The sequence below is a fragment of the Strigops habroptila genome, chromosome 2 (assembly GCF_004027225.2).
Source record: "Strigops habroptila isolate Jane chromosome 2, bStrHab1.2.pri, whole genome shotgun sequence".
In the NCBI taxonomy this organism is placed as follows: Eukaryota; Metazoa; Chordata; class Aves; order Psittaciformes; family Psittacidae; genus Strigops; species Strigops habroptila.
Window position 1 is genome coordinate 26453834 of NC_044278.2, and position 17150 is coordinate 26470983.

The 17150-nt window shown below is 44.0% G+C and overlaps 1 protein-coding gene across 1 annotated transcript in view; it reads right to left on the reverse strand.

Annotated features, from left to right (window-relative positions):
* The window catches only part of ADAMTS5 (ADAM metallopeptidase with thrombospondin type 1 motif 5), a 42073-nt gene extending 34696 nt beyond the window's left edge, over nt 1–7377 (reverse strand). Inside the window, exon 1 of the mRNA XM_030476662.1 lies at nt 5539–7377. Within this exon, the coding sequence (XP_030332522.1) occupies nt 5539–6465 (927 nt within the window). The 5' untranslated portion in view covers nt 6466–7377. The remainder of the gene's footprint in view (nt 1–5538) is intronic.
* Between the last annotated feature and the right edge of the window lie 9773 nt (nt 7378–17150).

Here is a 17150-nt window from a genome sequence, read left to right on the forward strand (position 1 = left end):
TAGATAATGTCTGACTGAACAAAGGCCAAAGGGCCCCAGAGGAGGAAGATAACATCCCCAGACCAAGGACATATATCTCATCAGTGAGAAGTTGGCAATGAAACTAACTTTTAAGGTGTGCTGAAGGGAACTGCCTTCATTATAATACTAAAAATCACACTCCCTTGACCCTTGCCTGCAGACACCCTTACTCACAGAACATGTGTAGTGAAATAAATCTATACTGTGTCTTTCAACAGAGATGAGAGAATGTAAGAGCCAATGACTATATATTACTGACCAACCATTGTAACCGGGACTGTACTACCTTGAAACTCTTGTGCATAAAGGTAAGGAACAAGCCACATGGGGTGTGCTTGATTTGTGGCAATGCACCACCAAGCACCCTGTACAGAATAAACAATGTTTCCTCTCTAACCAGAGTGTGTTTCACAAGTTCTCTTTCAAACAGGCAACAACCTTCCCTTCAGGTTAATACGATAAATACAGGCCTTAGTTTGGGGCATTTAAATATCAAATGTATAGAGCAGGCTTTCTGAATTCTAAAAGTAAGGTGACATTCAAGAAAACACAGCGTATGTGTGTGGGGCTCAGTTCAGCACATGTATGCTACATGTAGGGCTCAGTCTAGCACATGCATGCTACACTTGCTGGCTTCAGAAACTACCTCCTCACCAGACCAGATATTTAGGCATGTTCTCATTCTTCCCTTATATGGTACAGGGGACACCAGGCAGTCGTCAGCCAAGCACACTCCGAAACAAAGTACTAGAAATAGAGCCTAAACTAGATTAAGCTTTTATGCTCTGAATGGAGAGATTAACAAAACTTTTTTTTCCCCTAAAGCATAGAAAGAAAACACAGCAGCATTATGCAAACCACAGATCATTTAAAAATATTGACAAAATGCACGTAAAGCATTTTGGACTCTGCATGGGTCCAAGTTTCAGTTATGAAATTGGTGACTGGTGAACACGGAAAAATGTGCAGTTTAACTTGCCTGATCCGTAGTTCCTCTGTGGGGAAAATTCAGAGCATCTCTGTAGATTAGTGTGAACCATGCTATTTCTCCTGCACAAATTAGGTCCCACTTTATTCTCCCCAGGAACATTATCTAAATGTATTAGATTTGCAACAAAATTGGCAAAAATGCTATGAAACTGGTAGACACATCAAATTATAATTTCTTCAGGGTAGTAAACATTAGTGAAATATATTATTCTATCGACCGTTGGTACAGTGACCTGGTTTACTAATATGGGATAATAATTGTGGGAAGATGACAATATAAAAAAGAAAAGAAAAGAAAACAAAAAACTAGAGCCAAACAAAGTGTGTGCTTCACGCAATGAAATTATCATCTGTAGAGCTGAGATAATCAAAAGCTTGCTGTTAAATTTCAACAGCACTGTCAGATTGACAGTTAAACTAAATCATACACATAAGACCCATATAATTACTGTGTAGGAAAAAGCAGGACAGAAGCCTTTGGCTTGAGCATGAACTTTTTGTTAGAGCCAGGCATGATGGCACTACCACAGATGATGCTAACAAGCACTTCAGAAAGTATTTTTTCTTGCTCTTGTTGCCTGTATCTACTGTGAGAAATATCTGGTTTAATTTTCACATGACTCAGAATTGGGGGAAAAGGAAAGCAAGAGAACTGGATTTTGTCCAAACGCATTCAATAGTTCACTTGAAATTTAACTAAGGGTCACTAATGAAATAGACTGGATGAATTCTAGAGGATAATTGCAGAGCAGGCTAGACCTCTAAAAAGAACAGTCTGAGTTCAAGTGCAGTTTGCAAGTCACGTCCAACATGTTTTTCTACTGTGACAAATAATCTGCTAAGTATTCTGTTGCACCCATAAAAACCTGAAGACTGTAGATAACCTACTTCCAGCTTCCAAGAACTGTTCGCAATAAAAAAGCCTGAAACGGACTAAATTCTAAATTTGCTGTTGACTTCACTGCCATTGGGAACAAAGCAGGGGAAGAGGACTTTACAAGCTCTTCCTCCTCCCCACCAAACAGATGCTTCTCCACTGCCTTACGGTGCAAAGGACTCACCTGGCCACCAGATGATCACTGTATTCCACGGAGGATGCTCTGAGGATGCATGAGGCCCAAAAATTTACAGCTGCTGTCAAGGACTCAACCACAAAGTAGTCAAACAGCAGGGGACCCAGGTATTCTCTAAGGTTATTAAAGCCAAGCCACCTTATAGAGCTGTCACAGGTTTTATTAGAAAATGGTCACCTGTTGGCACTGACACATCAGACCTTTGTCAAGATTGATGCTGGCCATTGTGGGTAAAAATGAGATATTGAGACCACTGGGAAAATACACTTCTCCTTACTAGATTTTGGGAACTTAACTAATCACTGTGGAACCCAAATAAATCTCTGTGATATTTAGTGATAGATAATTTCTGTACCCATTGAAAGTTTCCCCAGCCTCCTATCCAGGTGACAAATAACAACCAGACACGTTACTGAAGTTTTCCTTGCAGTTACAGAGTAAACATAGGATTTGGTGCAGCTAAAGGATAGTTACATGGTCCTTGCCACTACTGATACGCAATATAAAGCCTTAGAATAGCTTTAACATGTTGTGTGTATCACCCAAAACTGCACTCATGTTTATATTTATTTACTATTTACTATGCTCTGCAGCACTATTGCTTTAAAGCCTTTATCAAATTAAATACAGATTATGACTGAAAGTGAGTGGATGTTTTAATCCAGAATGGGTAAATTGCCTTCTAAAAATCTTTTTGCATGGGAAGTACTTCCTAGTATGAATGATGATGTTGATCTTAATTTGAACTAGCAGTACGAGCTTTATAATGAGGAAAATCTGCCATCACGCTCTTAGTCTATCAATGGTTATTATTTTATCTTTAAACAAGCAATGACAACAGAAGAGAAGGAAGTGATGGTGCTGAATTCTGATGGGATTTTTCCTTTATAAGGAACTCAAGTAAAGCTGGTATCTTTTCAGAGCCTCTTCTGGTGTCAGAAATAACATCCAAGTAAATGTCACTCCAGAACGAAGATAATTAGTATATTAGAGACTTGTATGACAACAAGCATTTAGATTCTAACTACATGTAAACAGTTACATACAGTTGAGGACACGTGTTCAGCTGACAAATGATTTGCAAATATTATTCTGTTGACACAGAGACACGAAGTTCATGGTGGCCTCAGTTAGTAAACAAAGACAGAAAATGTACCTCACACATGCCTAAAAAACAAGCCATTTAGAAGAAGACATCTGGATGCTCAAAAATTAGCATGACGGTATTCAGAGCCCATCAAAACATGCAGCTATGGCTTGGCGTCTAGTAGCTAAGCAACGTACTTCTGACATTCAAAACATAGTTGTAAAAGTTGGATCCTCCTGCCAATTGCTGCCACTCTCATTGAAAAGCTAAACTGGAAAAAATCTCTCTTTAGCTCCAAGTGGGGCTGTTTTCTCCGGGAAACATCTCTACTGCTTTTTGATCCTTTAACCCTTTTTGTATTTACATGCCAAAAGGAGCAAATAGATTCATGTTGACATTTCAAGCGTAAGCATATAAAAATCCTGCAAAGAACATCATGAACACATGCAGCAAGAAACTATGGTCTTGTTCTTATTGAGTCAGACACTGAAACATAAAGCCAAACAACGTGTGTGTGCACACAGCAAATCGTTAAAGCAGATTAAGCTATACTGAACTGCACTGAGGAGCTAATCCCATAGTTAAACCTGTTAAAATGTAAACCAAGAAAACGGTAGCCTGTGCTTTTTTCTTGCAAATCATTTACATCCCTAAGTAACAGTACAAGCAATATTTGCATCTCAAGAGTGCAAGGAGATCACAGGAACTGTGACATTCTGTTTAGTTTAGGTACTACTTACATCCAAAAGAGTTAACTCTAGGCATGGAAGATGCATTGCTCAGGCATCTTTGAAAGTGGATTACTGATTAGCAGCACACCCTTACTCTGGCAGCAGGGCATCCATACAAAGAATTACACATAAGCATCTGTAAAGCAAGTGCTCTTTAAATTCCCATCGTATCTCAATCCAAATTAGCTTGGTAATTGATGTTAAGATTCACAGTCTGCCACCCTAAAAGTTTCTGAATTGTAATAAATCCCAGACAAATAAATGGAAATACTGGCAGAGAAAAACACTTTGGTGAAGTGATGGATTCTGGCACAGGATTAATTAATAAGCCATTAGAAAGGATGTTTACAGCAAAAAGCAAGAGCATTCTGACCCAGCCTAGGTAGCCTGCTTTCATTCAGATTATAACGATAAAAAAATGAAAGCTTGCAAATTGGACCGATGGGATTTAAACTGCTAAAAAAGGCTCTCCCTGTACAAGTGATGCCTGACTGACACAGAACCTAATGTTTCAACTATTTACAGCTATAAAAGCAAGCCAGGCACTCTTTTTTCCCCCCTTCTGGAGCAACTCCTTCCACAAACCATCCAAAGCATCCTTTTTGGCAGGCTCCTATGATGTAGAAAAGCAGGAGAACTCAAACGAACGGAAAGTCATGCAGTTATTTTTTTCGTACTTGGGGAAAGGAAGAAAACACCAAACCCAAACCGCTGAAGGGATATTCTTACAGAAGAACTTCATTGCATAAACTCGGCCACAAGTCTACTAGAGCAATGTCCCTTAACAACCTCTGGCAATGCAATTAATTAACAGCTGGGCAAGGAGCAAGGCTCAGCTCTGCATGGGTAATTCCGGCCAGATCCGACCCACAGTTGATCAGGACACCCATTTTTCACTTTGAGAAAGACACTTCATCCCCTTACCACCAGCCAACTCACTCAATTTCTGCAGCTCTGTTTACCTGCGGTTTGCATTTATGTCCTACCCTTGAACCACAAGTGCTGCTGGCTTCCAGTGCGGTGGAGCTATTCTTGCTGGAAATAGCATCCCAATGCACTCAACAAGGAAGCTGCATGTACTTTTAAGGTGTTTTCCCCCATTTTCACTAGCAGGTTTGTTTAGGGACTAATATAGGCTAGGGAGTGCTATCAGCTCTTTTTGCCTGGACCACCTTCCCAGAGAAAGAGAGAGGCTGTGTGTGAAACATCTCACTGGGAAAGATGGAACAACATCATCTCTCAAGCAGAGATAAGTTAGGTGGCCTCAGCCAAATTCCCCAATCTGGCAAATTACCACCTCTCCACCCTGGCAGGAGTCACCGCACTGCACTGGCATGAATGGCTGTGTACCCACAGTGGGGATGACCTTGCTAGGGAGGGGGTCACACAAATGCATACACAGTTTGTTGGGTTTTCAACCCCTCTTCCATCTCCAGCAGCTGTGCATGTGGGTGCTGGTCCCCAAGACGCAGTGCCACCCAGTGGAAAGGTTGAAGGTATGAATGGAGAGGCAACCACTGGGCAGAGCCAGCCAACATGGCTGGAGTGCCACCAGGCTGGCCTTGCTGTGGCCCAACTGCCCCATGACACATGGTTCAAGGGACATCAAGTCGCTGTCAGTCAGGGTGATGCCTACCTCGCGGGTGAAGAGGATGGCAGCATCATAGTGCTCATCATGGTCATCATCAAGGCGATTGTGCTGGTGCTGCCACTTGCAGAAGTTCTTGAGAGTGGTGGCGGCATTCCTGTTGACCTCCAGCCCCTTCTCCTTCTCGCCGAGGGCCACCACTTTCACCACGGCCAGGCGGACGTGGTTCTCCAGGCTGGCATGGGCGTAGAGCCGGGAGGCGATGGAGGCCAAGGTGAGCAGGTAGTGCTGCAGCCCCTTCCCGTACTTGCGGACCATGGAGGCGTCGGCCACCAGCAGCAGCTCCACCTGCCGGGCCCGGGAGACGGAGCGACGCCTCCGCCGCCGCCGTCGCCCGTTGTCCGCCGCCGCCGTCCCGGCCGGGTCGCGGGTCTCGCAGCTAGTGCGGGCCGGCACCGTCTCGAAGCTGAAGCGTTCCCTGCGGAAGAAGTGCGGGGCGCGTTCCGGGCCCTCCCCGTAGATGTGCGGGCCGGCCGCCTCCCCGCCGCGCCGCGCCGGCTTCACGGTGTAGCGGGAGCGGCCCACGGCGAAGAAGCCGTCGAGGCCGCCGCAGAGGTTGAAGACAGCCAGGGAGCGCGGGCTGCCGTCCACCGTGCCGCGGTAGTAGCAGCGCGGCGGCCCGCCGTCCCGCGGCCCCAGCGCCCCGTCGCGCTCCAGATCGAGGAGGAAACGCTGGCCCCCCGCGTAGAGGACGTATCCCGCCTTGCCGCCCCCCGCGTAGGTCGGGTCGAGGCGCTGCACGACGCCGCTGGCCCCGCGGGGCGGCCCGAGGGGAGGGTCGGGCCGGGGCCGGGGCGGCGGGTGCGGGGAGGCGGCGGGGGGTGGTGGCGCTACGGCGGCGGCAGGTGCCGGCGGCTGGGCCAGAGCGCGGTGCAGCTCGGCGGCCAGCAGCAGGGAGAGCAGCCTCAGGAGCATGCTTGCCTCGCCGTCAGGAGCGGCCGGGGTGGTGGTGGTAATTAATAGTAGTAATAATAATAATAACAGGAGTTGGGGAGCGGAGTGGAAAAGAGCCGGTCGGCGGAATGCGGCAGCGTCGTTAAGGGAAGGAGAGAAGGGAATAGGAAGGGGGTAAAAAAAGGGGGAAAAAAAGAAGAAAGAAAGAAAAAAGTTCTCCCTCCCAAACTCGAATCAAGTGTGAGTGGGAGAGAAAAAAATGTCAACAAAAGCCGCTCGCTTGTGAACTTTGTGTTTCTCTGCAAGGAAGAGCTGGGAGCACATGGAAGGAGAGAGAGAGGCAAAAAAATCCCAAATCACTGCTGCTGGGGAGGCAAGGCGGGGAGAGAGAAAAAGGAGGAGAGGAGGCTCGGAGCCGGCAAGTAGAGAAGTTTGAGCACTTCCCACTCCTCTTCCACTTCTCTGCTGTAGTCACCGGATCATCGCCAGCAGCACCAGCAGCAGGGGCTGGGGGCAGGTCTGCTGCGACTCGGCACTTTCTCGGGCTCCGGTGGGCTCCCTTTCCTTCTTTTGCCCCCTTTTGTTTTGAAGAGAAGGAGGAGAAGGGGAGAGAAGAAATTCAGGCACCACAAATCGCCTCTCGTCTCCGGTGAGAAGGTTAAAAAAAAAAAAAAAAGAAAAAAAGAAAAACCCTAGAAGCGGAAACTGTCCCGGATTTTTGTCAAAACCGCCTCCCTGTATCTTTTCTGTTGTTGTTGTTGTTATCCCCAGTCTGTCGATGTGAACAAGAGGAGAACGGAGAGAAATGTGAAGATGAGAGGAGGTGGAACAATGAATTTATAGCGGAATGCCATCCTGCAATGGCAATTTCAACAATTCGTCACTGCAGGCTGCCTCTTAAAGGGAGAGCTTCAAAACCACCACTCCCACACTTCCTTCTCATTTAATCAGAGGGAGAAACTTGAGGGGAGGGAGAAAGGAGGAGGGTGGCTGCGGGGGGAGGAGAAAAGGAGGGAGAGGGAGCGGGAGAGAGGGCGGCAGGAGAGGGGAAGAGCTGGAGGAAACCGGGGAGGGGAGAGAGACCGGCAGGGGAAAAAAATGTGTGTGAAAAACGCGAGGTTTCCCTCGAATCGCTTAAAGCCACAGAGCCACCCGGGGCTGGAGGTGTCCCCGCCGGCCGGGGACGGCGGAGCTGCGCTTACCTCGCGTCCTGCCCGCTCCCCGTCTCTCCTGCCTGAGGCTGCCGTTCATTTTGCAGTGCTCGGCGGAGGAGGCAGGTTTACGGCGAGATCTCGGAGGGGAGGGAAGCTGCCGGGGCTGTTCCGAGCGCTCCGGTGATGTGGAGCCCCGTGGGGCGGCCGGGGGGAGCGGAGCGGCTGCCGCTGACTCCCTGTCCCGGCTCGGCCCCTGCCCTTGCCCCTTCTCGGGTCGGCGGCAGCACCGAACTTCCTCCCTTTGTCTGGGCGGCCGCGACTCGTCTGCCCCGAGCCTGTCATTAAGTCCCAGCAAGCTGTCATCTAGTTTGGGCGGACTGTGATTTCCCCTGAGCCCCCGAGGAGGAGGGAGGGCGGGGAAGAGTTAATGCTTGCTTTGACCTTTCGAATGACTTCAGATACTTAGATCATCCCCCTGCTGACTGACACACACATCCATTCACCCTGTCCCCTCGTCTTCTTTCCCCTGCATCGTGATCGGACAGGGACACCACAAAGGGCAGATGTCTGCATTTACATCCTCATCTGCCCTTTCCACCTTAACGTTGCCCACAGAGCGAGAGAAGACTGGCAAACAGCTCGATCTTTGCCGGGATCCAGGGCTGGAAGGCAGCCTGGGCTTTGGGAAGGTGAGGGGAGCAGGACCCCGGAGCAATCAAGAGTCTGCTGGCTTTCCTCCTGTTGAGGACCCAGCATCACCAGGTGCCTTATTTTGCGCAGAGTCACACTCGGACGGATGGGAAACAGAAGTGCTTATTAGCTCATGTTTCCTCTCCACATCCCAAGACGGGTGCCATGAGCAGGTGCTCTCTAACTGTGTGACTCCAACGGGGATACAGCTCTCCGGTCTTGTCCTAGCCTGCAGACAACGTCGCAGCCTGAGCACAATGTCTGTGAGGGGATGGCATGCACATGTGTAACACTTCGCAGAATCAGGGCCGTGGTGTTGAGGTGGGTAGAGAATGGCAGGCCAGCACCTGCCTCTGTAGCTTCCAGAGGCTGCTTCAGGAGTCTAACCCTTCTGTAAAGAACAGGTTAACTAACTAGTGCCACAAATGTTGCAAAAATTAATATTCCCATGTAAATGATTACATTAATATCACCTGGAGGTTATGCTTATGAAATATGTAATGCACTGAAGTTTTGCAGGTGTTCTTTCTTCTTTTTCCATTTTTCTGGAAATGGTGATACCTGCGAACAAAAGTTCATTTCTCAACCTCCTGGTATTTCTTTTTCTATGTATCAGTATTTTATCATCACCAAAAATTCTTGACTGGAGTCAGTAAGTTCCAAAATTAAGAGTTATATATCAGGAAGGTCACATGACATTTTTAGGGCATTGATCCAGGACTATTCATCATTTTTAAATTTAAACATTTTCTCAGTTACTTTAAGCTAGTTATAAAGTTAAGACAGTTCAAAAAAAAAAAAAAAAAAGAGAGTGGAAGTGAGAGAGAAAAAGGTGGCATATTTTGATTTTAAAAAGAGCCTGTAATTTATCTCCCACTTTTCTTTGGATGGCTTTTACTTTTCACTTGAGCCTAGTAGATATCCGTTCAGCACCTACAATATTTTTATTGACTTCACTGCGACCTGGTCAAGGCCTGGATTCTCATATATGTCTGGATCCAAACTCCCAGATACCTGTGGGAGAGGTACTAAAGATGAGATCCGGGATAAGGAATGTAGTTTGGATAACAACTTCAGAAACTCTCATTAAAAAAGTGTTAGTTTGTCAATGAAAAGGTTTATGGTGCACAAGAGGCCAGTGTAATGTTCTCCCATGCTACAGCATAATTCCAACTGTCCAGCTACATAGACTAGGAAAAACAGGAATGCTTGGAAGGGTTAGTGGTAATTAAATAGTCTGTCTCTCTGCTTGTCTCTTGTGTTGTCTTTGATTTCCCAAATGACAGGAAAAGTTGGCTAAGATTCCACAATGCCCTGTTTCCCTGAGCAAGGATTTAGGCTTTCCAGGAAGGTACAAATTAGCCTGTGCAGATTACCCCATAGGTTATGAAGTCTTTCCTGTTTACATTTCAAAACTGTAATAACTCAGCAGTGCAATAATGGAAAGACAGGTCAGTCATGCCTCATGCAAGAAGAGGAACTCTCTTCTAGTCTCAGAGTCTTGAAGTGTGAGGATAAATCACTTGAACGAATCATCTTTTTCCTCCCAGTTTTACCCTCGTAACCTTTTTTTACAGTTACAGCCTTGCCTTTAAACAAGAAAGCCTGTTAGCATGTCCCAAGTTGTGGATGACACTAAATCCTTGTCGAACAGTTCTGACCTGGAGATCTCAAAGCTGGCCTTTCCAAACTGAGAGATAGCCACAAATCCTCAGCTAGCTTTAAGGCACAACACAAATTTTGTACAGTTTGGACAGTATTAAATCGTGATGTAAAAAGATGCAGTCTTTTTGAGTCTCTGGGAGCTGCAAGCTTCTTTCATTCAGATTTGTCCATGAAACCCTTTAGGATTCTCCAAGTGACAGCCTCTGTAGCTGGGGATTCCTGATCATATAGCCTTTTAGCCATGTAAGAAATACTGCTCTAAACATCATAAAAACTTGTATGAAGGAATAGCTTGAGAGACATGGAGATACCAACAAAGTTGCCAGTCATTTTATCCATATGTCCTTCAAATTGTCTTATAGAAGGGTCCCCTTTCACATCATGCCTTTTTCAGTTCTCAATCACATTACCGGGGTAGAAAAACATGAATCCAAGGTGTCAACAAAATTAGTCCTGTGCTGCCTACAGTCCCCTGATAGCCAAGGCCTAGCAGAGATGCCCTAGCCAACACCGCCTGTCTTTCACCATTAACTTAACTCTTCCTCCTTGGAAAAAAACCTAAAATCTGTTCAGCTTTTATTGTTCTGTTAGGAGTGTTTGATATTTTTGTGTAATTGAACAGGGGAGACAGCAAGTGCTACTGGAGATAATTGGATATTGCATAAAATTATAGGAAGATCCAATCAAACCCAAGAAAATCGCCTGTTCAGCGTATTCAAAGTAATATCAACCAAACAACATTTGATAGACTTGCAATCAATATAAGCCTATAGCTGGGAACTGGACACAGGGTCGGGTATGTTTCTGTCCAAGAATCTACCTGTAGCAATATGGTTCTTAATATGGGACAGCTCCTGAGAACTGAAAGCCTCTGTTAACTTTATGGGACGTTTTTAACACACATGTCAACAAGATCAAGCTTGCCTGCAACAGGAGGTTTTTTGACTCTTTATCCCCTAGAAATATATCAGTGACACTTTGCTCAAATCCACCAGTGATACCTCTCAAATCCACTATGGTTTATTAGTCTTGTCAGCAGTTTTAACAGTACAAACATTATGATTATGATGTTCAAGTCTATTCATTTTAAAGCTTTCCTATGGTGAGGCATTAAAACCACTGAAGACATTTCTAAAGGGCTCATTATTAAATAAAATACTCATTATAAGTAATTTTGCAAAGAACTCTTAAAGATGAATATTTTTGGTTAGCGTTCTGGAAAGGGCTAGATATACTGACATTTGGAATAAATTATGCAGCCTTTGACCCCCACCCTAGGACAGCAGCATAGTCAACATCGTCCCTTATTTGGACTATGTGTCTTTACATCCTTGAATGCTATGGAAACCCATTCAGATGGAGACTTCCTGACCATTGTTTTGACTAACTCTAAATTGTTTCTTGATATTGAAATGGGTTTGTGGTTGATAAATAAGCCAACATCACCATTATTGGTTTATCCTTTCTGCCAGTCTTACCAGATGTGTTGGAAACTGAGTGCTTCTGGAGACTGAGGTAACTTCTTCATCCTTCTCATATAGCATGTGGCAAAAGCAATAGTGGGAAGTTTGCTGTGGGCTGCAAGTTCTCTCATTTCCACGGCTGGCATTTCCTCTACACACAGCTGGCATTTCGAAGGATTCCAGTTCAAAGTTTTTGTAGGCCCTAAATTATTTATTTAAACGTCAAGTAATGTCTGCCTCAGGAAAACAACTAAAAGGTATTTTCACAATGAAGACACAAGCTGGTGTTCCTCAGTGTGCGAGTTCCTGGAGGGCATTAGGTTGTACCTTTGTGCCCCTCACAAGCCACCATTGCACATGACCACCACCTGTAGTTGTTGTAATTGGTCAGATATTTTCAAATAAAAATATCTTCAGTTACAATAACTTAAAGCAGTCATATTTGGTAAGAAATGTAAATCTTTTTGGTGTGAAGCACTGTAGCTTTAAGGCAAAATATTTTACTTGCTTCTTTATGGTCAATGACATCTTCTTCAACTACAGCCATGTGGGAGCGAAGGAGACGCCTTTGGCTTGGGGTTTATGTTTTTATAAGTGGCATGTGTAAGTAATGTATCAAGTACATAACAGTTCCAGCAGGCTGAAAGTTTTACATTTGACATCAGCTTCATTTTTCTGCAAGAGCTAAAGAGGCAGTTGTAAGGACTATAGTGTTAAAGTTGGGTTGGGCACCATTTAAATAGCTGTATTGTTTTAGTTTAACAAGACAAGAATATTGTGAATTGGTAGGTACCATATCAAATTAAAATAGGAAACTTTCTGAGGCCTGGCTAGCAATCAAATTGTTAAGGTATCCACTTGAGGAGAAGGAAAAGAGATTTCTGCAAGATTAATCATATGTAAAAATACGTAATAAAAGTATAACTCTTGCCTGCATAGCAGGATCCAGAGGAGGAGTGAGTTTACTGATCAAAAGAAACTATGACATTGTCCAGTCAGGAGGAAAAGGAGGCACAAATGAAAAATTATATTTTCTAGGTATTCACCTAGACAGTAGACCAGAATGGGGTCCTCGCCTTCCTACAACTGTTGAAAGAAATGAACTCACGGAAACCATAAGATAAGTGAATAATTGTGACCATTGAAACTACTATGAGTTTTGTTTAAAAGCACATGTTGGGTGGAGGCAGTGCTCTGCAGGAAGTATCAGATGTTAGTATAGCAAGTATCAGACCCCCTTTTTTTTATTTCTTCTGAACAGCGGCAAGAAAATCAGAGGAAGGGTAAGATGTTAAACCTTCCTTATAAAAAACTGACACTTGTTATAAAAATACATTTTGAGAGTGCAAGATATGCACATGATGTATTCTACAGCTGTTCTCTCAGAAGACTTGAAAGCCTGAAAAACTCTGGAGTCTAGTTGGTATGAGGAGCAGCAGACATTTAATTAATCTCAGTCCTAGAATTTTACAACCAATATGTGGTCTCTGAACATCTCTGCTCTAGTTAGCAGAACATCTGTAGTAGAAAAACAGAACTTGAATAAATCCGAATATTCTTGTACCCCTCCAAACCTTACTGCTTTTTATCATTATTTCTTTAAATATTTTTTCAAAGATTTGTATGTTCAGCTTCTCCCTGTCCTCTCAGCTCCATTCACGAATCTACCCTTTCAACCAGCTATGTGCCTTAGAATTTTTAATGAGCCATGTCTAAACAAGATCTATTTCAATACTGACTTAGCAGGCCCACTTCTACCCAAATCTTGTTCATTCTTTTTTGTACACAGGCTGGATATATGTTCCTGCATATATTCTGGAATAGCTGGATCTGAAATACTGGGACAATTATAATAAAAGAAATGCTTTTTTCAGTAAAGTTCTGAGTTGATGCAAATTGGGATAGTTCCATGTGGGCAAACTCTTAGAGGCATAGCTTTATGAATTTACACATCTATAAATGATATTCCAGTACTGTAGGTGGAATATCTTTTTCCATGTCATCTGAGGCATAAACCAGAAAATGTACTTCCCTAGACTTCAAAGTTAAAACTGTAAGAGTGATTAAAGAGAAATTTAAAACAAACATTCACTTGCCAGATCTCACCTGGCATTAATACACACACTGCACCACTTCAGATATCAAGTTCTGGTTGCTGTGTGCAGCCAGATTTTTCCACCTGAATCGTGGTTGCCCTGAAACTCGGGGAGAGAGAACTTTGCAGGTCCTCTGAGGCAGGAGCCCAGAGCGGGAGGCGCTCTGTCAGGTCGTACCGCTGCATGGCAAAAGCTTCATCTGGCTTGTCCTCGCTTGAAATAGAAATCTTTGCTATGAAACATGGAGACCATGCAACTTGCTCTCTCCACAGGTACTTCTGTACCATTAATCCACAAATAAGATCATTTTGTGAGCGCTTCTTTGTCTAGTATGTTGTCTAAGAAGGCATGTTGGTGTGCATTTAGCATAGGATCATGAATGTGCTTTTGGAGTGACTCTCCTCTCCCTATCATCTCAACTTGCTGTGCTTTGGTTTGCACCAGGTATGGGTCCTGGAGCACACAAACAGGATTCCTTTAGGATGAAACTTAACCAGAAGATACGTTCCCCTGGGCATGCAAGACACAGAACTAGACTAGAGCTAGACTAAATAAATTGAGTTAAAGGCATACTGAGTGTATGTCACATCCTTAACACCAACTGTTCTGCTTTCCGGATCTCCTCCTATTGAGCTGCACTACCTCCTACTCCTACTAAAGATCAGAAGGGCACAAACAGGCTGCAGTGTCAGTTGAGGGCCACACAATATTCCTTTTCAGATGCAAATGTTTTAGTCACTTTTTGCAGGCTAGGATGCTGTATGAAGAAATGGTAAGAGAATGCATATATGAGATAGGGAGGTATTTTTCTGAATATATTTTACTGTCTTCGACAGTGGATAGCATACATTTTAATGATTAGCACATATCTTGTAATGCATACACTTCTATCAAAAGGGCCAGGAGGTCCATGTAACATTTAAATGCTATGTTAGTCCTATTTTAAGGGCTTAAATGGGTCTCAAATGGTGCATAGGCTTATGCTGGCCTTGGGCGTAAGGGCACAATTCACCCTGGAAGGAGAAACCAAACAGAAGTCTCATCACAGCTGCAATATTCATTTCTGGAATTCACCCAGCAGGTCTTATCCAAGCCACTACAGACAGGCAGTTTGAGTTTTTCCAGTTCCTAATGATTACACAGTATCCTGGAGTCAGTTGGACAATTTCCACCAAGAGTGAAGCTCTTTGTATTTAATATCCCCCTAAAATAAAAGAGGTATAAGAGAAGGGCCTCAGTCTTTTTCTTTTTTTATTGCTGTTGTTGAAAAGGTTTAGCCTGCAGGGATCGGAGCACTGGGCAAAACTACAAAATATGCAGTACATCCTGTTACACCAAAGTAGGCAGATCCTCTCCCATAACCACCAGACTGGTACAATGGAAGACTTTGTCTAGTTTTCCTGACTCTACAGTACTACAGCATGCGTGGGATTTCATTATGGTTTTCATTTCAGGAAGTTAAATGGTGGAAATCTCTAAGTATCATGACTCCATTTTCACCATTGTTCTGGGAGGGACTGTGTTAGAAAGGAATGGGTAAATCTCTCTGGAGCTTTATTACATGACACTGCAATGTACCACATGAAATTATTTCCCTCTTTACTGGACACCCAGAATATTGTCAAATATGAGCCTTGAAAATCCACAGCAACCATGTTGCAAAGAAATTTGCAAAGCAATAAACCAATGAAGTGCCTAGCAGATATAACATACGGACAGCGCAGAGAATATCTTGATCTTAAGTTGATCTGAACAACTGGTCCTTTCAAAATCCATTTATTATGATCTTCAGCAGGAGAAAAAACCGAGCAGGTCCACTAGACAACACAACTACCTCCACTATATATCATGCTGCAAAATGTCATTCCTGTATCTTGTGACCTTCAATAGATTTACAAAGCAGTATACAAAACATATGCACCCAGGGAGGCAGCCTGCCCTTTCAAGGCGTTAGGAGAACAGGGCAAGAAATCTCTAAATCAGCCCAAACTTTTGCTCTCCTATGTAGTCTAAGTTACAGAGATTTCATCATAGCCTCAAGGCTGTTTCCCAAATTACCTGCTCTCTCTCTGAACACTTCCGCATTTGTGCTCCCTTGTCTGCAATATTTTCAGATTTTTTTTCTCCCAAGAGGACATTTTGAAATGTGCATGTCATGGTCGAGATCATAACCACACCATGCAGCCTTCTTTCCTCCCTAATGTTTACTGGGTTTTATATTCTCCAATATGAACTGAAAAATGTGTGTACTCAAGCCCTTGCCAACAAACAGCATGACTTTCCATGGTTCATAAAAACTCACCCATCCCCTGTGTAGGAAAACCATTCTCCTCTGCACAGAGCAGGAGTTCACTACTTCAAAACACGGAAACCATATGGTGACATGTTTTAAAAGAAAACATAACAAAACAGTGTCCCACCCATGACCCTTCCCAACAAAACCCCACCCTTTTCATCCTGGAAAACTGACCAGTGCAATCACCTGGTCTACCACAAGGTTCCAGCTGCTGTTGTGTGAGGAGGGATGAGTGTTAGCACCATGTTTGTGTTTGGCAGCAGTAAGTCAGCCCGTTGTCAACCTTGCAACCTTTTTCTTTGGTCACTCACAAAGCAGGGGGAAGGCAGAGGACATTAAGGAGTAGTTTATGTTGGAGCCTCTTGCCCTGTTGCAGCTGGGAAGCTCCCAAACCTGAGCTTCCAGATGTATGTACAGGAGTGTGCACATAAAGTCTGGAGTCCATGTATGTTTGGGCTTGAGAAGGGCCATGTGTTCACACCAAAAATACTCAGCTTGTCCCACTTGACTCATTAAAATCAAGATTTTGATATTTCCAGGGAAGAAATGACAGCCTTTGGTAAGGTGTTCCAATGCTTATTAGCCTTAACTGTTAAAAAGTTGTGTCCAACTTCTAATCTGAATTAATTTAACCACAGTGCCTAGCCAGCAAAACCTTGTGAAACTTTTGTCTGCTAGTGTGAAGAATCTGCTACTTCTTCTTCCTGGTTAGTAAAATTATAGATTTTACCCATGTCATTACCCACGTCACTCTAACATTTTCTTTCAGGGGCTAAAATACAATAAGAACCTTGTGCCTATGCAAAGATCTATTTTTTAATATTTCAGTCATTCTCAGGGTCCTTGACTTAGCCTCCTTCAATTTACCAGAATTCTCTCTGAACTGTGGATATTGAAGCTGGACAAAGCAATGCTGGTCAATGCTGCTCATGCCAGTGTAAGTGTTTGAGACCAGGCTCGATGGGGCTTTGTGCAGCCTGGTCTAGTGGAAGTTGTCTCTGCCCATGGCAGAGGAGTTGGAATTGGATGATCTTTAAGGTCCCTTCCCACCCAAACCATTCTATGATTCTATGAACTTGAGTTGCCATAACTCTGTTGGGCAGAGCACCACACCAGGAACTCACGGTACCTGATAAACAGCAGCAGCTTCTCCCTTTGCTTTTACAGATTCCCTGTTTCTCTGGAGAAAATGTTCCTCTTGTAAGGTTATGGCTTACAGTCTTTGTTTCCAGATGTACTGCTCTGCTCGATATTTATTCAGGATCCTAAATTCTTCATGTCAGTGTCCAGCCCATTTTAAAGCTTAGGCTGCCTTCCAAACCTATTTTATGATTTTATGTCT